The sequence below is a fragment of the Mytilus galloprovincialis genome, chromosome 9 (assembly GCF_965363235.1).
Source record: "Mytilus galloprovincialis chromosome 9, xbMytGall1.hap1.1, whole genome shotgun sequence".
NCBI lineage: Eukaryota > Metazoa > Mollusca > Bivalvia > Mytilida > Mytilidae > Mytilus > Mytilus galloprovincialis.
This window is the reverse complement of record NC_134846.1, coordinates 82,895,003-82,917,841: the sequence shown is the minus strand read 5'-3', so window position 1 is coordinate 82,917,841 and position 22,839 is coordinate 82,895,003. Positions and strand designations below refer to the sequence as shown.

The 22,839-nt window shown below is 30.7% G+C and overlaps 2 protein-coding genes across 2 annotated transcripts in view; both read right to left on the bottom strand.

Moving 5' to 3' along the window:
* Positions 1-2,907: 2,907 nt before the first annotated feature.
* On the bottom strand, positions 2,908-11,955 carry LOC143046166 (zinc transporter ZIP11-like). The gene is made up of 10 exons (XM_076219197.1): positions 11,818-11,955; positions 11,134-11,172; positions 9,543-9,710; positions 8,918-9,020; positions 8,077-8,253; positions 7,103-7,172; positions 6,490-6,588; positions 5,523-5,681; positions 3,862-3,966; positions 2,908-3,002 (listed from the first exon to the last, which is right to left on the bottom strand). The coding sequence occupies exons 1-9, from the start codon at positions 11,923-11,925 to the stop codon at positions 3,888-3,890; spliced, it is 1,002 nt and encodes a 333-aa protein (XP_076075312.1). The 5' UTR covers positions 11,926-11,955; the 3' UTR covers positions 2,908-3,002; positions 3,862-3,887.
* A 5,239-nt stretch (positions 11,956-17,194) lies between these two features.
* LOC143046151 (DNA-dependent protein kinase catalytic subunit-like) overlaps positions 17,195-22,839 on the bottom strand; it is an 84,271-nt gene continuing 78,626 nt past the window's right edge. Inside the window, exons 90-94 of the mRNA XM_076219172.1 lie at positions 20,970-21,171; positions 20,466-20,654; positions 20,018-20,066; positions 19,296-19,395; positions 17,195-18,824 (exon numbers count right to left, since the gene is read on the bottom strand). Of these exons, the coding sequence (XP_076075287.1) occupies positions 18,608-18,824; positions 19,296-19,395; positions 20,018-20,066; positions 20,466-20,654; positions 20,970-21,171 (757 nt within the window). The 3' untranslated portion in view covers positions 17,195-18,607. The remainder of the gene's footprint in view (positions 18,825-19,295; positions 19,396-20,017; positions 20,067-20,465; positions 20,655-20,969; positions 21,172-22,839) is intronic.

Below are 22,839 nucleotides of genomic sequence, written 5' to 3'. Positions count from 1 at the left end.
TGGTTTCATCTGACATAGACATCAGTTTGGTGGTTCACTTTTGGGCCCCTATACTTGATTGGAATGACTCATCTGACAGACATCAGTTTGGTGGTTCACTTTTCAATGTTAAGTTTTCATGGATGATGTTTATTCCTCTGATACCATAATCATTTGATCATTTACATTTTGTGTATGGAATGATTGCGTGATGGTCATCTTGTCTGGCAGGGTTAATCTAGCAATAGACGGACTATATTTGGTGTATGGTATGATGGTATTGTGTAAATGTCTGACTGGTTTCGTAGGGTTCATCTTCCCATGAACTAATTTCATGGATCATAGATAGTTTAATTTATATGATACTAGAAGAAAAATGTTGCAGGGTTTCAACATATTTTTAACCATTATTAGTAAAACAATTGAAACATTTCAGTGTGTCTTCATGTCTGAATATTATCTTTAAAACAATAATAGATGTACATATTTGGTCCATCCAAAATTATTAGCAAGACGACACTTGCTCCATCTAAAATGGTCAGCAGGACGGGTATTGGCCCAAAGTACACATTCAACACAAATGATTAATGTCAAGAGGGTGATTAAGTGTTCAATCTTGCAAGAAACGGCTTAGAAACAGAAACACATTTTACAACAAAAACAAATGGGCTAGAGAGCAACATCAAAATCTCAACATGAACTTGGATGAAAGAGCACTTAAAACAAATGACAACAAAAATAATTTTCTACATTATTTTCTTAAATGAAGATCTGGTATGACAGCATAATATCATGAGAAATACCTAAAACAAATTTAACAACATCTAAACAATATTACAAATGGCATATTGAATGTGTACTGATTGATACTTTAGTCTGGAAGAACATGACTTATTTATTAGTTGTAATTGGCTTTGTACTAGCTTTCAGTATCTATCATATTTGGGTGCTTTGTGTTTTATTTCAATGTAAGGGGTATTTAATGAGCCTGCAGCAAAAGCAGAAAGCTCGATATAGGGATAGTGATCCGGCATCTGTGTTAGCTAACTTCTTAAAAGCTTTATATTTTAGAAGGTGGAAAACCTAGATGCTACATACTTTGTATATAGATGCCTTATGTTGCGAAGTTTCCGTCTGTCACATGTCCATTTTCCTTGACCTCATTTTCATGGTTAAGTGCCTGCTTGGAAAAAAAGTGATTTTTGTAATGTTAATTTCTTTCTTATGAGTTAAAAGGATAACTTTATTTGGTATGTGTGTACCTTGCAAGGTCCTCGTGCCGGTCCAACAGTTTTCACTTGACCTCGCCCTCAATTCATGGATCAGTGAACAAGGTTAAGTTTGACTAGTCAAGTCCATATCTCATATACTATAAGCAATAGGACTAGTATATTTGGTGTATGGAAGGATTGTAAGGTGTACATGTCAAACTGGTAGGTGTCATCTGACCTTGACCACATTGTCAGGGTTCAGTGGTTATAGTTAAGTATTTGTGTTTTTTGGTATGTTTTTGTCGAGCCTTCGACTTTTGTCGAAAAAGCGAGACATAGCGATCCCACATTCCGTCATCAGCGGCATCCACAAATATTCACTCTAGTTAAAGTTTCAAAATATTAATAACTTCTTGAAATATCCAGGATTTGTAACAAACTTGGACAGAAGCTCGTTTATGATCACAAGCTAGTATCTTGAAGGAAATTTTAAAATTTTGTACCTGTTTTTTTCGTAAAATGGACAGTTAACATTAACAGTTAAATCCTTACATACAGTCCGCAGTTAAAAGTTTTTGAAACATTTATTATATTCATGAACTATCCTGGATTTTTAACAAACTTGGACAAGCATATTACAATCAAAAGATAGTATCAAGAGGATTTTTTTAATTAATTTTTTTCCTCATTTTTGTTGAGCCTGCGATTAACAGCAAAAGTAGTTGAGACACTGGGTATGCGGAACCTTTACAAATTTTTCTTATGCTGTATGCAATAGGTCTACTATATTTGGTGTATGGAATGATTGTAAGGTGTAAATAGATATAGAAAGATGTGGTATGAGTGCCAATGAGACAACTCTCCATCCAAATAACAATTTATAAAAAACCATTATAGGTCAAGGTACGGCCTTCAACACGGAGCCTTGGCTCACACTGAACAGCAAGCTATAAAGGGCCCCAAAAATTACTAGTGGAAATATTTTATGATGTACATTTCTTAAACTATAAGCAATAGGTAAACTATATTTGATTTATGGAAGGATAATAAGCTGTACATGTCTCTCCGACATGGTTCGTCTGACCTAGACCTCTTTTTATGGTTCACTGGTCAATGTTTAGTGTTCTTTGTTAAATCTGTTACTTAGAAACTATGAGCAATAGGTCAACTAAATTTAGTGTATTGAATGATTGTAAGGTGTACATGTATTTCTTATTTGGTTCATGACCTCATTTTCTTGAATCTTGAAGTTTATGTTATAGTTGTAGTAAAGCTTTCTCTTTAGTAATATCAACATAATATCAATGGTTAATAAAGAAGGCGAGACATTTCAGTGTGTGCAGTCTTGTTGAGTCTAGCCATTTGTTCTCATGTTGTGCTGTTACACAAGATTAGGGGAGGGTTGAGAGCTCAAACATTGTTTAACCCTGTTAAATTCTTTATGTGCCTGTCCCAAGTCAGATTAACAGATATTAACCATTTATTACACACATTCTTAACACAAAACAAATTGATTAGTCTCATCATGTAGATGAATAACATCAGTATAAACTAAAGCTTTGAAGCTACAGAATTTTGATGTAATAATTATCAGATGGCTTTGCATGCTTCCAAGGGGTCACTAAATTGGAAGGTAGGTAATTGATAAAAAATATCCAACACTTATAACTTGGTACAGGTGCCAAACTCTTAATAAACATGTAAATCATGTAAAATATAAATATTAATATTTTTATTGAGCATAAAATATAAAGTCCTATATCATTATATGAATGGAGTCCATCACAGATCTTCAATGATGTAGCTAAAATTCTGAAAAGAAAGAAAAATGATTAAAAGTTTTAACTAGAAAATAATAATTTATAGATTTATTTGTCATCACAAAGTATTTATATTAACTTCATATTCTGAAATAAACATTTAACACTATGTACATATTAAGGTAAAGTGTACACATAAAAGGGCAGTAATCTCTGCAAGTATAATTGCTACATACAATCATATTCTCGATTTCATAAAGTTTCAAATCAACAAAATCTAATAAATGTATCATAATTTTTCTTATAAATTTTTCCAAAACTGATAAAATCACATAAACTTTAAACTTTGACAGCTGTAAAAATTTGCAAAAAAAAGATGTGAGGTTAATGTACAATAAGACAACAACCTATGATGAAAAGAACTTCTTATATCAATTCAATCTGACAAATATAAACCCCTTCATCATTGTCCATTGTTTCTTTCTTAGTCCAGCAAGTAATTACAAGTAGAATGTAGATCATTAGAATTCTCTGTTAATTTTCATTCACAACAGGTCACGGTCCACAGCAATTGAAAGTTAAACATGTTTGTTATATAAAAACTATAGTGAAAGTTGTGGTAGTTGAAACTTGGAAGTTGGGTATAGATATGTCTCTATTGACACAAAGAGTTACTTCCCTTTTTCACCATGGCACAAATTCAATCATAAATTCCAAAAACTGTTAGACTTCAGAAAAAGTTGTTTTCTGAACAATTTTAATTTTTTAACTATCTATATATCTGTTTTATGGCAAATTTATAAATTCATATTCATCAAAAATTAATCAAATTTATGTTTATGACATGTTATTCCTATGTATTTTAATCAGGTAAATCAATGAGCCATCAATATTTTACCCTTTGAACTTACCTTATAATTGTCCTATGATTACTAAGTTATCCTAAACCAACATCTAATGACATCATAACAACAAAACCTACAACTGCACCCCATGATGCTACTTTTCCATTTCCACTGAAAGTAAATAAAATTCAACATTTATAATTTAATTTAAAATTTACTTTAACAGCTATAGGTTATATACATTTGGTCTCATTTTAATGGTACAATTTTCTTGGATTGTGGAAAAAAGTTTCGTGGACACTTGATTTCTTAGCATTCTTAATTCTTAATTCACATTTCCCAATAACCATAAGGAAAAATTTTCAATTAACCATGGGAGATAATTCACCATAGTTCCTATCACATTTAACCAACGGATAAAATTTACTATGGTAAAATCATGAAATAATTTACAATTAACCATTAGAGATAACTCATCATAACTGTTTTGACATTTAACCATTGGTTGAAATGTATGATTTGTCATGTAAACAATCCTGAAATAATTTATAATTAACCATGGGAGATAACTTACCATGACTGTTTTGACATTTAACCATTGCAGAACATTTACCATGTGAATAATCCTGAAATAATTTAAACTTAACCATGGGAGATAATTCACCATGATTTTTTTTACATTTAACCATTGGATTAAAATTATCATGTTTTAAAACAATCATAAAATAATTTATCAATTAATCATGGGAGATAATTCACTATGATTTTTTTTTTGACATTTAACCATTGGATTAAAATTATCATGTTTTAAAACAATCATAAAATAATTTACAATTAATCATGGGAGATAATTCATCATAGTTTGTTTTGAAATTTAATCATTAGAGAACATTTACCATGTTAACAATCATGTTATAATTTACTCTAAACCATGGGAGATAATTCACCATCATGATTGATATGACATTTAACCATTTAATAGATAACATTTACCATGTTATTACAGTAGTTATGAAATAATTTACTCTAAAACATGGGAGATAACTCACCAGGATTGTTTTGAAATTTAGCCATTTGAGAACACTTACCATGTTAACAATCGTGTTATAATTTACAATCAACCATGGGAAATAAATGTTATGACATTTAACCATTGAATAACATTTATCTGGAGAATATTTACCCTGTTAATAATTATGAAGTAATTTACACCTAACAAAGGGAGATATATTTTGTCATTTAACCATTGGATTAAAAGTTATTCATGTAAACAATCATGAAATAATTTCACCTACCCATATTTTGACCATGATTATTTTGTCATTTAACCATTGAATTAAAAGTTATTCATGTAAACAATCATGAAATAATTTCACCTACCCATGGGAGATAGATAATTCACTAGCAATATGAAGAGATTTAACCTTTGGAAAATATTGATCATGTTAATAATCAAGAAATAATTTACTCTCAACATCGGAGATAGTTCACCAGGACCATTTTGATATTCAAATATTTAAGAAAATGTTCTATGTTAAAGATCATGATAAAATTTTACACTCAACCATAGAAAAGCACCCAGGATGATGAAAGTTCATAACTGCATGTATTCAAAATATCAATGAGGTGACTTATTTGAACAATTAACTATAGGAATGTTCACCCTAAGGTTTGTTATGTATGAAAATTTATAAGATAAAATTTCTGACAACAAAAAATAAACTGACCATGTCTGCGCTTCTGGGATTATATCATCTACAACCACATATATCATTGCACCAGCAGCAAAAGCTAAAGCATATGGTAATAAAGGCTGTGCTATAACAACAGCTACAGCACCAAATAAACCAGCTATAGGTTCCACCATTCCACTTAGCTGACCATACCTGGAAATATTTTAAAAATGTCACAAATTAAATTTTCTGTCATTTTTCATACAAAATAGGCAGTTTAGAAATTTACCTCAATAAACTTAATTTAAACCAACACAACATACCTGCAATAAGTCAGAGTTCCTGAAATGACTGTTACTTTTATTTGTTTAATGTCACCTTAATGGAGATAAAACCTCGGCAGGGACAAATTAGAGACTTAAATTTGTATTTGCTTCTTCTACACTTAGCAAATACTGTTAAGGAGTAAGAGAAAAGACTGGTCAATTAAACATAATAATGTGTCCTGGTAGGGTGACATGTCTTTCTGCAGACTGTATCCTTGTAAAGAAGCATGTTAAATATCTGGCCCAGCATGTGGCCTAGTAGAAAGCAGGCTTTATATTCATATTACATTTAACATGTTTTTGTCCTGAATATGAACCAAATTTTATGGCATTCGTCAAACAGCCATTCATCAATATCATCTTAAACTTGATAATGTTATTTTCTTTTCAGGAAACAATGTGCCTTTTATAAATAAACTCTCATTCAAATCACTTTTTCAAATTCCAGATGATAATAAATGAGTTTAAGCCTTTCACATAAATTTCATTAAAATCTATAGAGAAATGCAAGCCTGGCTACTGTCTTTTGATAATTTGTGTTATTGTTTTTTTCTTTCTCATTGTATTCACCCAACACTTCTGTTCATACATATAATGTGATAAAGATAAACAAACAGATGAACCCTATATTTTCCATATCCAGTGCACAGCACTGAGATGCAAATCAAAATTTATAATATAACTATAATATTTACCAAAAACTTTTTAATGTTGACATACCAGCACCACGTAAAGGTAAACTAACTGCTAATCCTTCAGGAAAATTCTGTATACCTATACCTACTGCTAAATTTCTACAGAAAAAAAATAATCAAGGTCATATCTGTTGATTTTATATGAATGTAATATGTGATACCTTCCAATTGAAAAATAGGAACAAATCCTCAAACAATTCCATAATAGCAGGTGCACAACAGTATAAGAAGTTGATGTCATAAAACATGTACCATTTTTTCCAGGCATGTTCACACATTTACCCTACATTACTATACCATAAACTTGTTTTGCACTTGGTGCAACACATAAAAAAATGTTTCATTTGTTATTTATTCCTGATCATTTATATAAGTATTTCCTTCTCGAAGCATTATTTTGATAAGATATATGTATTCTATGTGGTTAAAACTGTGGAACACTGATTCAAGTAAGTTTAACCATGTGAATACAAGTTAAAGAATCTTAAAATATGTGACTTGATATTAAATCTACTATTGAAAATTCAATTATCATATATTTTATCTAGTTTTGGTTAAATTTGCCTCCAATCTCAATCCTTCCCTTCCTTTTTTCACTGACTTTAAAACTTACCTTGCTTTTTCAAATGTTGCTGAAGGAGTTCTTCCCACTGCACCAAACCCAACACCAACCGCTAAACCCTCTGAAAAATTGAGTGATCATCTATTATAGGACTAATTTGGTGGGTCCCTTAAAAGTGAGTCAATACAGAAACATTTTGAAATTGGCAACCTTAAGTAAAGCAAGATTCTGTCTCAAAATAGTGATAGATAAACTCATTGTCAAGCAGAAAAAAGTTAAAAACAAATGTTTCCCAAAGTTAATTTCTCTTTGTCATTAAGGATTTCAGACATCGAAGTAATCTTAAACTAATGCATTATATGAGTTCTCTATTGTATTAACTGAATATGTTTTGCTGTACTATTCTAAATGTACAAAATGCATGTGACTGTATTGCATGGTTAGGCAGGTAACAAGTCTTTTAAATAAGAATATTGAAATAAATATATATTCCGCTGTCATTCTGACATCTCTTGTAAATATTCTGATTTCATGAAGGACATTGCAGTACACTTTGAAGGCAATACATTTCAAACTTTAACAATTTCAGTGAAAAGGTAAACTAGTTTCCATCATATGAAATGTTCAATCATGATTCTAATGCAACATTGTTTGTAATGTTCATTTTGATTGGGTTTAAATGTATGATTTGATATTAGAATGGAACTGTATTGTTTTTTAAGCTCAGACGGCATCAACTGGTGATTTGATGGTTTCAAATACCTGTTTACTGGCTCCGCTAACGTGTTGCAAGTCAACTTAATTTGCAACCTTCAAATCACCAATTGATGCCGTCATCGCTTAAAATACAATACAGTTATCTCCTAAATCGGTTGTTATAATGAAAGTTTTCAAACCTGGAATGTTATGTACAATAATAGCAATGATAAGTAGTAATACCTGGAATGTTATGTACAATAATAGCAATGATAAGGAGTAATACCTGGAATGTTATGTACTGTAATAGCAATGATAAGTAGTAATACCTGGAATGTTATGTACTGTAATAGCAATGATAAGTAGTAATATTCTTTTCCATCTTGTGTCTTGAGATGATAATGCTTCATTATTAACAACATTATTTTGGTCCTCTGTAGATATTAATCCTCCTTGTACTGGTTTCCTTCGTTGTGGACCTGTACTATATTCAGATCTAGAACAATCTGAAACAAAATTATCACATATGAAATATGTGAGAATATGAATTTACACATGATCATGTACAGTAAAACTTTTGTAAAAATAATTTAAAAAATAAACACTTTACTACTGGTAAATAAACTACACCATGTAATGAATGTGAAGAAAAGGTTATTTGACACTAAAAGTAGCCAAATAAAGACTTTAATGATTGACAATCAGGCCCATTTCGACCAAAATAATTGAAATTGGGCATTTTTTTACAACTTCGTAGTTCACTCCATATTCATAGGTAATTATATAAACCCCCATACTTTTTTTCAAAATTCTGTATAACAATAAATTCATTAATTTATTGTATAGATTATATGTGGCATAAGTTCAAATTTACTTCACGTGGAAGATAAATTTGTTCATTGCTTATACATTGTAATCGGTAATGAGTTCAGCAATGTGACTCAAAAGTATACAGAATTTATAAACTGTGTGAAGTGTGTCTATTCAAGTCAATATTCAGAATGAAACAACTTATATCTGTAAGAATCTAAAAACCCTGATGAGATCTTAGTTCAGGTACCTTTACTACATCATATTTGATCACATTGCATTTTACTGCTAAATTAATACTGTTCTTGTTTTATTGTTAATTGCTTTAATGCTTACTATATGAATTGCTTTAATGCTTACTATATGACTGTTCTTGAGATACAAGATTTATCTGTACATCCTCATCTTTGTGCTGTTTATATTCAGATTCTAATGACATAATTATATTGTTACCACCACCTCCCTGAAAGACACAATATACAATCAACTCAATACATCTTCAAAATTAAAAATTCCACTTATATGTTACTGTTTACCTTAATGCATTTTTTAAAAACAATTCAATATCAAAATAAAAAGATTTTGTATGATTGCCAATGAGACATTTCTCCACAAGAAACCAACTGGCATAGAAGTTAACCACTTTAAATCACCATACAGCCTTCAACAATGAGAAAGAAAAATATATTTTGTACCACATAGTCAGCTATAAAAGGCCCAAAATTGAAAAAAAAAGACAATTCAAAACTTTTTCAGGTATTCTTTAAGATTTTAACATTTATCATTATTTACCTTGATGCACTTTTGTAAACCATTAAACATTTCCTCTACCTCAGGTAAAAGTTTGAAGGGACTTTGCATCACATATTAGGTATGTGTGTGTAACTTCAACATGGCACATACATACAAGTTTTAAAAAATTTTGACTTACATACTGCTTATTTTTACTATTTAAACTCATTTCCCTTTGGTAGGAACTACTTACAATATATGGTATTAACACATCAGCACCATAAACAAAGACTGCTCCCAGAACAAAGCCTACAGCTACTGGTATAAATGCCCACTCTCCATTACTACCATATAACCCGGACAATTCTGCCATTTCTATTGCCGGAGCCAGTAAGGACCAATAAGAGGCTGCTGTCATCACCTATGTTTCAGTTCATGTATATAATGTAATTAATTCATATATTAAAATTGAGAATGGAAATGGGGAATGTGTCAAAGAGACAACAACCCGACCATAGAACAGACAACAGCAGAAGGTCACCAATAGGTCTACAATGCAGCGAGAAATTCATGCACGGTAAGGCGTCCTTGTTTTTAGTTGCAATTTGTAAAACAATGAATCGGTTAAAATCCATAAAAAATGTTCACGTTTTCTCCTCTCACTACCATTTATGAAGGTTTTAAAATAGAGTAAGTTATATCAGTTTTAAAATAGAGTCAGTTATATCACACTTTAAGGAGGGTCGCGGGTTTAAATCATTTTAAAAAATTTAATATAGGATTTCGCTATATTTTTCTATAAATGAACTTTATCTTATACTTAATAGAAAAATGAAATAAAAAGATGGGGTCACCGTTCATTTACGCTCACAATCTGCCTTTTCGAAAGAAAAATACATTTTTGTTAACGTCCCTTTTTTCTGTTGAACTAATAGGAGAAATAGCAGTAATATCGAAATAAAAAAAGAACTAAATTACAGAAATCGCTAAAATTTTACAATTATTCAGTTTATGTACAGCTTATTCGAAAAAGAATAAAAAATATTTCAATTTTAATGCCAAAAAATGGCACTTTTGCACCAAAGGGAGATAATTTGGAGGTTTTTCAATGATATCTACATTTTAAAGTCACCTGGGGCTAACACGAATTGATTTTTGGAATGATTTTTGTACCATATGATAAGGTAACAACTGCTTAATGTAATAGATAAAATTTGTAATGAAAAATAAATGTTTAATTTTTTTCTGAAAATCTTATACCCACGAGCCTCCTTAAGTGATTATTTATGTTTATAAAACACTTATACTTGCAACTTTGTACTTAGTTCTCTTTGACAGCATAATCATGATTATCACCATCTCAGATATTTTTAATTGATTAATTACAGACAATTTATCTTCACATACATGAGATTCCATTCTCAATTTTATTTTTACATATGCAGAGATCGACCATAGAAGGTGACTTCAATCAGAAATCCCTCAGGCTTGTGTTCTTTTTTTAAGTAAAGCTGATAATTAGCAGTTCCTGCTGAGGGTTAGATGTTCTCTCTGAGTACTCGGACTTCCTTCACCAATAAAAGTTGGCTGCCAAGATATAGCCAAGCAATCAGGTGTCCAATATTTGGACTTTCATTGACTGACCAAAACAAGATTCAAAGAATAGTACTGAATGTTGTCATGCCAATCCATCAGACCTGAGATGAAGAAAAGCAATAAAAGCACTATTCCTTTATGTTTGCCTTTTAAGGTGTATGTACAATGTACATGTAGGTATATCGTGACTTTATACATTTTTTCCCCAAAGAGTGAACCATAATAGATTTAATGAGAATTTAACTTACCCCTGCTGCAAATCCTAAACTAGCATCCAATACTTTTCTCTGTAAACAAAAGTATGAAAATATGTGATCTGACCATAAGTCAAAGATAAACTGACCTTATCATAAGGCTTTAATTATGGCAAAAAAAAACCACTAAAACAACAAACATGACAAAAGACTAACAAGTCTCAGAACACTTTAAAGAAAACCAAAAACCAAGCAACAGGATGTGATCTCAGGTGCTCCAAAAGGGTAAGAAGATCCTTGTCCAAATTAAAGAATAAAAAGTTTCCAATACACCTTATCGCTATTCCTGGCTTTCCATTGTGGAGTCAGATAATTTGTTTAATGACCTCAAAATTTTACGGGAACATGTGTGACATCCAGTAATGGCGGACAAATACTGAAATAGCGATAAGGTGTATGGTCACTATGGGAATTGTAAATTATTGTATGCAATTATTGACAACAAAAAAATAATCATCTATCTTCTATGGACTTTAAATGTATGCTTTTCTGGTCAAAGAACTAAACTCTGTCAACAAAAATATGACCTTCTGATAGAGTGACAAGAAAGTTATCCTTACAAAGAAACTTTTGATGTTATCTTTGGTTATAAATGATGTGGCAACACCTGTTGGTGTCATATGATATTTAGTTTTGATGTCCGAGTTGTTTTACGAGATCAAAGTAGAAAAAACTTACCTGTCTGCTGTTGAAAACAAAAACTAAAGCAGCCCCAAGAGCTGTTAATCCCCAAGTAAATAGTGTTCCGAGAAAAGTTTGAAAAATTGCATTTTGTCCAGCAATCATGTTTACATGTATATTACTTTTAAACCTCCTTTGCTTGAAGAGCTTTAAAATAAAATATCTAAATACCAATAAAAAAATTTATACTAACAGAACACATGGACGACCCACAATCATTTTTTCCACGTATTTCTGAATTCTATTAAGGCTATTAAGTATTTGATAGATATTGTTATTGTATCCTGTTTAGTTATATTTTTCCTTACAAATAATACAATAAGTTCAAATTGCTGAAAGAGCCCTCCCCTTTCATAAAGCATTGAATACATCTTATCACTATTTGGAAATCTGTCCCACTTGACCCTGGAATCTGTTCCGCTTGAACTTTTGACATCATACAACATGCACCTTCCATTGTGGCGTCAGATATTTTCTATTATGACGTCAACATTTTACGAGAACTTTTGTGATGTCTAGTTACGGCGTACAAATAGCGATAAGGTATATTAATTTTGCAATTACCTTTAAATATGAAGGTGTAAATAAGATAACCTAATGGGGCTAACTGTTATATTTAGTACTGTGGATTCATTATTATTCGTTGGATACCAATTTTCGTTGGTTTCGTTGGTACATCGCTCAACGAATAACATATTTTCAATAGACTTTGTATGCACTGAGAGGAAGCAAGTTAACTCGTACCACCGAAAACTCGTACCACGTTAACTCGTACCAAAAAAGTTAACTCGTACCAACGTAAACTCGTACCACTGGGAAGTCGTACCATTAAAATTATATTAAAAAATATGAATGTTTTATGGTTTTTTTTGTAAACTTATTAAATAAAAAAAAAAAGGTTGAATTACTTGAATTTTATACTGGATTTTAAGAAAAGCCTATAGACAAAAATACGAATGTTTTTTTAAGCTTTATTTTTTAAACTGATCTTTCAAACTAGTTTTAATCAAGAAGAAAGTAAAAAAAACAAAAAAAGATTACTTTAACTGTACCTTAAGTTGAATATCTCTATTCAAATTAAATTAATTAAAGCTGTATAATCCATGATCACAAATCGAATGCTATGTTTACAATTGTTGAAAGCCATGTGCTTTTTGTCGGGAAAATTCGGGAAACACCTTAACAGGAAACAGTTACATTTCATTGTTATTTATAGACAGTAAGAATACATTTTGGAAATCATTTTGATTAACCGTGTCAACTGCTAAGATTTATTCATGAAAAATAAATATTTTCTTGGGGTGAAGCTTATAATACTTTAATAATAATACAAATATAAAGTAAACCAGTCTGAAGTATTTTCTATCCAGGACCAATAGACAAGGAACATTAGCTACAAATTGGTCATTGTACTTTCAAATTATATATATTTTACAGACTTAAGAGGTATTGAGTGAAAAGTAAAGTATATATTCATCATTTAACACCATTTAAATGCATTTAAATAAGTTGGTTCGAGTTAGCAGTGGTACGAGTTTGCATTGGTACGAGTTTTTTTTTAGTGGTACGAGTTGACGTTGGTACGAGTTAACAATGGTACGGGATAACTATAATTCCACTGAGATAGGCAAAACCACGAAATCAGATATCAATGAAAGTGCAAGTTTTCAGCAATCCACAAAAATTAATATGCACGAAAATAAATGAATCCACAGTACTATAGAAGATATTAAAGGGAAAATTCAAGATTTTTAACTTATGGTTTAAATATGTTCATTATGACATAATATATATATTCACAAAGTTTTATCACTTTATGTGCAGTAATAAAGGAGAAATTCTATAATTAGTGAAAAAATATTAACTACTTCCTGTAGGTCGTGACGTTTTCTCCTGGTTTTTGCATGCCAGGATTTAAAGTACAATCATTAAAAGTCTTGGTTTTTAATCATATTTTAACGTTATCGTAAGCGCGATGATGACTAATGCTATATCTAATAACTATCCGATAATAAGAAAATAAAAAACACACAGACGTGCAGTTGTACACATTCATGAGATAAATTTTCTATGTTAAATGTATAAATTCGATATATTTTTGTAGACAATACAAAAATTAAGTTATGTATTTTTTTTAAATCATGCTTTTTCGTACTGATAAGGTGAACAAATTAAAGTACATTAATCTGTAAAGACAATATTTTGGTGTACTCTAATTAACCTTTAACTATCTCCGCTATGACTAGGTTTATACGATGTGTGTATTCACGGTTCTGTGGCAATACTCATGGAAGGCTGGTTAAATGGTAAATTGTTATTTGCACTTCGGTAATCAACCAGGCCTCTAGGGTACACCTTGCCAGGTGTGACTGTCTATTGAGATCAGTGGATTATAAAACAAAAGGTAGCATTTAATACACACATTTAAAATACATATTTAAGTTTGTGACAAATAAAAATAGATCGCCGTGGAATTATTTAATTTATATTTGGTGCTATTATTTATTTGAATTCTAATTTACTAAGAAATAAACAATTTTTCAGTTAAAGTCGGGGAAATAAAATTCATGTGTCAGAATGAAATGATATACACCTCTTGTCCTTTATTTATGTCTCATAAAAAAAGGGGAAATCAGAAATAGCTTAACCAAAGAATTTTGATGGTCCTTAATAATTAGGCAAAAAAATGTACGAGAACACTTGAATTTAGACTTTTGAAAGCAATGTATTAATATCGGAAACTATCAGAAGATAACTCTACCAAAGCAGAATAGAATATGTACGAAAAAAGAGAAAATACTTTTGTTTAAAAATCTTTGCGCGTTTATGATTAATTATTGTAATCTATTATTCATTTAATGACTTAATTAATACCCCTAAAGTGGACAAGCAGTTTTTTCTTTAAATTTCTGTTATTGAATAACAAGAAAGAAAATAAATCCCAAAATTAATTTGTAACATTGATACTCAATAGTTTTCCTGGAAAATGTTCACATTCCTTTGGGATAATTAGTGTACGTCCAGTGGCATATATATAACATGCATGTCGGAACAGGAAATTTGGCATAAAGTACTTTCAGAATCATGTTCTCATTATTACACATTATACAGAACTTTGTTCGAGAAAAATCTAATTGAAATATAAATCTGTGATTTTACTATGTCCATAACTTTATGAACCAAAGCAAGTTATATATCGACCTGTATTTAAACAGAGACATAATATATGTCTCTGATCTACCGGTAAATCAAATTGATTCTCTTCTTCTTCTTTTGGTATACAATAGTCCATCGATATCCGATGATTACATACTGTTGGCATACATGGACTAGTCTATTTATAAAACTTTTACCCCAATTTAAACAAAATGTATTCCTTTCTTATGTTCAATGTAGACATGTATACATTTTAAATTGTGACTATCTATAGTTCTGTAACTTTCTATCCAGGCGTATTTATAAACGAATGGTTGACAAGTGCGTACATTTTTGTTAAATCAATATTTCTCGTATGTTATAATCTGTCCTTCACTATTTACAACGAGTTTATACTTACATTTTCCCAAAACCTTTGGAAAAAATGTGTAAATAGATTTTTATTTTATCAAATCTTTTTTTTTGTGGAATTATTGAGATTTTTATAAATAATATTCTTTACACCAGAAATGTTATTTATAAACAAGCGTATGAGTTTAGTAATGACTAGCATATCACTATCGGTCACGCAAGACAGAGATGTATATTAGATTATACACCTGATAGTTCAAAATGGAAAGTTACAAATACCCTCAGAAGTGAAATGATGCATGAACTTGCAAGCCCGACAGGAAATAGCTTGAATACCTGGACGTGTCACCTCGCAATACCTTTGCAAGGAGTAATACCTTTAGCCATGCTGGTGATCAGATAACGGAAGGTTTGAATTTATTTAAATAAGTTTATTACAAGAATTATAAGAATTATGAACAAATTAGATTTTCCAAAAACAATTTTCACGGAACACTTATGTATGATCATTTATGACTTTTAACTTTGACTTTTTAACTAATTCCCATATAAACAGTTTAAAAATGACAGACCATGATTATTTAAAAAAATAATAACATTTTCCATATCAAGTTAGTTAGTCAGGTAAAACAACCGTACGATTGACAAGATATGGTCATGCAATGACGACTACATTAGGTTACTGTAGTTTTGGTCCTTTGTGGTTTATAGACATATTGTGGTTTCTAATCGGACAAGATGATAACATGGCGGCATGCAGAGGATTGATACTCTAAATTTAAAATTGATGGTGATCTCTTATCTAGCAGAATAAAACTTTAATATCTATGAAGTTGAGTATTTTTATACAGAATGGACATAATTTCAATTTTTGATTTTTTTGCGAAGTTTCCCTTTAAAACTGTTGAACCAAAATAGGTATCCAAAAAGACAATTCAGTTTATAAATTCTAATATTGTGCTTTTATCTATTTGCTTTATGAACAACCATTTTCTAATTCCAATAAAACATGGAATGCATGTGCATGAACATCAAAATCATAATTGCAATTTCAATCATATTCTTAATTTTTTTTGGAGGTATTATCTTAATTATGAAATTAAATACCACTACGACTGGTTTAAACCCACCACATGTTTCACTCTATCAAGTCAGGACCAGAACTACATATGTGTTGTTTGTTCCTTTGTATGTCTGGTTTTATTCCCCACAGCAGTCAGGTGGTTGATGTAGCCTGTGTTATGTTTGCCGAGTTTACTGTTTATCACTTTTTATAAACTATTAAGTGCAACAAAACAGACCCCTATGTGAAAAGTTTTCAAAGTTCCTCTTATTTTGTTGTACTCTATAAGAAAACTGTAGCATTTACAAACCAGAGGCTCTAAAGAACATATGTATCCTACCTAGGTCAATGTGCATTGTCAAAAATGGACATTTTCTAACTTTGTAGACTAGAATAGAATTCATTCATGTCAAAAATTCTTTATCGTTGATTTGTTAATAGCTGATAAAAATGTTTTTGTTTAAAGTTTATTTCTATCTTCTTTAGTTATTGTCCAAAACCCCCAAAAAGGGTCAACAAATAAGTCATTTAATGGTTTTCATTCCTTTAGTTTACTAACAATAGACAACTTTCAAGTTATATCACCGAAAAAGTTCATAAATTTTGCGCACCTTTATGGCGTCAAATACCAGAAAGAGGGGATTGCCTGTATCCATGCAGATGGATTAAAGGTTCATTTGAAATCTAAATGCTAAAATCACATCTACCCTTCATGTGCGTTGACAGATGTCAAATTATCACAAAAGCTTATACTAGGTCTTGGAGTTCAAAGTGTTAATGTCATATATATAACTAACACACAGGGAGTTTGAACTATTTTATTAAATTTCTTTTTGAAGTATGACACACAACACTACAATCTGTAATATAAACTTTAACAAACAAAACTTGGAAAGCAATTCAGAATAATTGTAAAATTATACAATAGCACTAAAAAAATTAAGAGTAAATTCTCAGGTTCTTCCTTGGTTTAATGTCAAACATGTATTGTTCACTTCTTCCTTGGTTTAATGTCAAACATGTATTGTTCACTAACTATATAAAACACATGGCACAGTTTTAAAGAAACTGAGTGACACAAAATGTAACTTTATAAAAATACATGATTATCTATTAAATCAATACAACAAAAAATGTTAAATGCAATGCATTGTTAATCTATAGATGATATCAGTTTCTGACACAAAATACTATCACCACTAGGAGAAAAGTCCTTCCTAAAAGGGATAATATAAAATGAACCAATCTTTATTTATCATTCTAATTGAGAATAAATATCTAATTTCAATAGCACAGTATAAATACTAGTGTACAAGATTACTGAGTAACTTGTTTTATGTTAAGATAATACTTGCTGGCTTTTGGAAAACTACAATAATAATTCTCTAAATTTCTTCCTCATATATATATTTTAATTTATTGCCAAAACATTGTTTCTTTGCATAATGAAGAATCTCTCAGCTAAATGTTATTTTGTTAAAGCTAGGTCAAAAATTCATTTAGGATTGGTACTCTTCTTATGTTTATTGTTAGATAACATAGCCACAGAAATCTTCAGTGGGAGACTTCCCATTATGATAAATAAAATGTTGACATTTAATGCATAGTTCATTGTAAAAATATCTCACAGGATTGTTTAAATGATCAAATACTACACTTGTCAAATATGAAGTCAATATAATACAATGTCTTCATAAAATATTGTGAACTATCTATAGTATAGACATTCTATAGAAGTATATTTTTTACAAGAAATGTTATTCAGACTATTACGAAAATTTCAAGCTAAAATAACAGTATTAACAGTACATTCAACCATGTAACTAATCACGAAACTAGTGAAGAACAAACTAACTGAAACACAAAGGAAACAATTATTATCTTCCTAACAAAATAAGGGTTATACACTTAAATATTCTGCTTTAGCTTCATTGAATATGATTGAATACTATGTTGAAAATCTGCCTTCAGGTATCACAAAACTCTAATAATGAAACTGATCATGAGGTAGGTCAAATGTGTCAGACAGACATGTACACTTTCAAGACAGCTGATTTTATTCTTTGCATTTCCTCATTTATGACTATATGATTATAAAAGTAGTCTTTTCATCAAAGGGCAGATCGTCTATGTCACATCAATAATTCAACAAATGCAGTTTTATACACAATATAACAATTTCACTAACAATAAACGCAAGTTTGAAGGTCAGAACAATCACATCCAAGGTTCCCAGCCAGCATAAGTTCTACCGAGGATATTTGGATCAGTAGCTTGGTCTATCAGTGCTGCCACCTGTTGTTCTACAGATAATCCTTTATCAGGTAACTGTGATCGGATATTGTCCTTTGGATCACCAAGAGCTACATTCTCAAATGCTTTTAAAGCCTTTGAAAAATGCATGTGTCTCTTTTCTCCAAGTTTTAATTCATCTCTGAAAAAATAACAAAATTTCTTTTAAAAGGAAATTAAAATCTGCTATTGCAACTACAAAATCCCTGATAAGTAAAAAAACTCACAATATAATGCATAGAATGTGCCACAATAAAAAATCAACTTTTTCAGTTTATGCAGTTATAATTGAAGGTACTCGTCTTGATCAAGGTCAAATATTTATCATAAATAATTCCAACATTAAAAAGGGTATATACACCTCAATCCATTTTGTAATTTGAAATAAGTGTGTTGAAAAGGGTCTGTATTAGAATGAGATTTTCATACAATCACTCAATTTAAGGCATAAATATCACACAAAACCTTATTTCAATAGTTTTTTTTGTCTCTCTTTCAAGACTTTATTTCTAAATGAATAGCTCTGTCTGTTACTCTTATATCATGTGTAAGAATAAGTGACCTACTTAGATGCTCACTCATAAACAAATTATGTTAGGGAGATAATACACACCTGGTTATAATTCTTGGGTTATGTCCCTTCATTTTTCTAAGTGCATATTGGACTTTTTGTTTGGAGAACCAAGATCTATCTTCTTCAGTTTCTTCAACAGCTGAAATTAAAACAAAAACAAAAATTGATGGAAATACAAAACTAGGTTGCCTTAACTGGTCTTACACCAAAGTTAAATCATTAAACATAAACCAACATCTTTCTACATGACTTAAAATTGACCATTATAATAATTAAAGTCTGCAGCCTTTCAAATCTTAAACATAGTGTCCAACAAATTAAATGATGCATGAAATTACAAAATTGACAAATGCAATGAGTTATTTCAAATCCTACTAACATAAACTGAAAGAATTAAAATCAAAGCAAACCACATTTAATGCATAAGAATGAAATATAGGGGTATCCATTTTGGTAAACAGTAAAAACAGTTACAATCCAGAAATGCATATAAAGCTTGTAAATGATAGCTCATTCTATAAAACCTTGTAATACAGCTACCCACACATATGGTCAAAACCTCAGAGAAGAATCAAATAAGTGAACAAAAAACACACACCAACAATTTGAACAAAGATATGCTTTTAGAATGTGCAAGTGGAGGTACCATGACTTTTGATGTACATATTTTACTACATGTATATGCCATTCCTATGAATACCTACTGTTAACGTGTAGGCAATAAATTTGTTCATGTTGTAGTACTAGTTACACTAAATTACCTTCAATGGAATCTTCACCCATGGCCTGTTTTTGTTTCTCTGCATTTATCTGTAAAAGTAAAAGGAAAGTAAATTCCTGAAGTTTCACATTTATAGTAATTCTATCGAATATAAAATATATATATCGTTTAAAAGTTACTAATAAGAGGAACAAAAAGTAATCTCTTCTGTGTTGCATTACTTTTACGAATTTTTGAAAGGTTACATATATCAATTTATTTGACAGTTGGATTTTATGGTTGAAACAATATCTTTCCTCTATTTCAATTACTTTCCTGACTATGGATTTCTTTTCCTATTTTGGATAATGGGTATCTTTAAGCTTTAAAAATGTTTTGTTGTCGTGAAATATTTTTGGAATGATGATATGGGATATCACCTAAACAAGTTCTGTGTTTCTGTGGGTTTCATTTTGAAACCATAAAACATGATTTCACATAACACATACCTGCCAATCAAGTGAGGGTTCTTTGATAAAAATATCCATAGTATTGAGTAATAGATCATAGTCTTCCTGTAAAGCTCTCAGGGTATGTATCATAGTACTCTCCATAAGTCCTTTCTCTTGTAAAGGCATCATAAGGTTACGGATCTGTCTGGTTAGACGGAATGGCATCAGTTCTGGGATGGGTAAGAACTGAAATATAAATCACATACCAGTGAATCTTATAATAAATATATACATCATATTATTCATATAATATCAAAGTCTAGTCACCCAAAAATAATTTGCTTTCATAAAGGCAAGAATGCTATATATTTTATTACATGGCAATCTTCAAAATGTTTTCCTTAAACAGTCTACATAGATATAATATTAAAAACACATATTAGTACTACAATATGCAATCTAAATGCTATGATAATTCTGTGCAGATGCCATAATCTATGTCATTGAATCCAGTGCACGTTTCTTTATATAAATAATCCTGTACACACAACTATTTTTTACCTGAGTAGCAGAACCAAAAGCATGTCCAAAATCAATGCCCACCATCTGTCCAGTACTAAGGTCAATCATACTATTAGACAAGTGACGATCTCCAATGCCAAGGATATACTGACAGATAGACATCACTGCATACGATACAGCACAATTAACACGTAATACATGGAAGGCTTCTGGGGAGGTGCTCATTTGTCTGAAAGATCTCCTGAAATAAGATACCATGTGACATTTAGATACAGCACAATTAACACGTAATACATGGAAGGCTTCTGGGGAGGTGCTCATTTGTCTGAAAGATCTCCTGAAATAAGATACCATGTGACATTTAGATACAGCACAATTAACACGTAATACATGGAAGGCTTCTGGGGAGGTGCTCATTTGTCGGAACGATCTCCTGAAATATGATACCATGTGACATTTAGATACAGTACAATTAACACGTAATACATGGAAGGCTTCTGGGGAGGTGCTCATTTGTTGGAACGATCTCCTGAAATAAGATACCATGTGACATTTAGATACAGTACAATATACAAGCAATACAGGGATAGCTTCGGGGGAGATGCTTATTGTCACCTGAGTTATAGCTATATAACTAAGTTTAATCCATCATTTTTTACATAGGAAAATGCCTGTACCAAGTCAGGAATATGACATGTGTTGTCCATTCGTTTGATTTCTTTGAGTTTTAATTTTGCCATTTGATTACGGACTTCCTACTTTGAATTTTCCTCGAGTTCAGTATTTTTGTAAGTTTACTTTTTTCTTAGATTCCAACCAAAATTATTTGGAATATCATACTTGTCTTTTATATCAAATATATATTAAAAAATAAAAGAAGAATGTATCCATGGTACACAGATCGCTTGTTATATTCCATTTCCATTTTCAAAGAGACATAACTCCAGAACAGCAAAAGTTATGCCACCTGTGTTCAAATTAGATCTGTGTTTGGTGGTAATAAGAATTGTGTTTTATAAAATTTGGTTGAGGGAAACTAAAATTAGAGAACAGAAACTAATGTTGGGACTTACAGACAGAGATGTAAATATAAATTCTCCATCCACAGCAGTGGATTCTACCACTTTATATATTGAAAAGCTATCATTTCAAATTATATTTTAAATTGTATGGATTCCTAATAAACATATTGTGAATAACAATATTTGAAACTAGTAATAGTGTATGTAATAAGGAGTTCTTTGATTGTTAGATAAAATTAATATCCCATATCACTGACTGGTTCAAATGTTATTAAAAATTCTCTTCTTCAGTTATCATACCTGCCAACTGTCACTATTTGCGGGGGATTTCCCCCATGAAAGCTCCCAAATGAAAATTTTTAAAGAGGAATTTTGTACCAATTTTTAACAAAACAGTTAATTTTACAATGTCTATAGGCCTTAAAAAGTATGAAGAAGCCAAAAAACAATATCAAGATGCATTTGAAGGCCCCCTTGCAGGTTTTTTATGACTGTAAGAGCCATCTTGTACACAAAACACCCATGGGCATTTGAAAAAGTTGGCAGGTATGAGTTATTTAATGAATGGCTATTATCTACTTTGAATTTATTGAACCATAAAACTAATTTTTGACTCTTCACATTGAATAATCTGCGAAGCGGATTATGTAAAATGTGAAGAGTCAAAAATTAGTTTTATGGTTCAATAAAATCAAAATAAATTATTGCCATTCATTATAAATAAATTTCTATCAAAACTAAGGCTCAAAGAACTTTTTATATTATTAACAATAACAACCTACACACATGTTGGCGTATGAATACACAACGTCAAAGTGGGTGTGTCGCCATCAAAATTGACAACATTGAAAATAAACTAATAATTTTAACCAATCAGAAGACAGTAG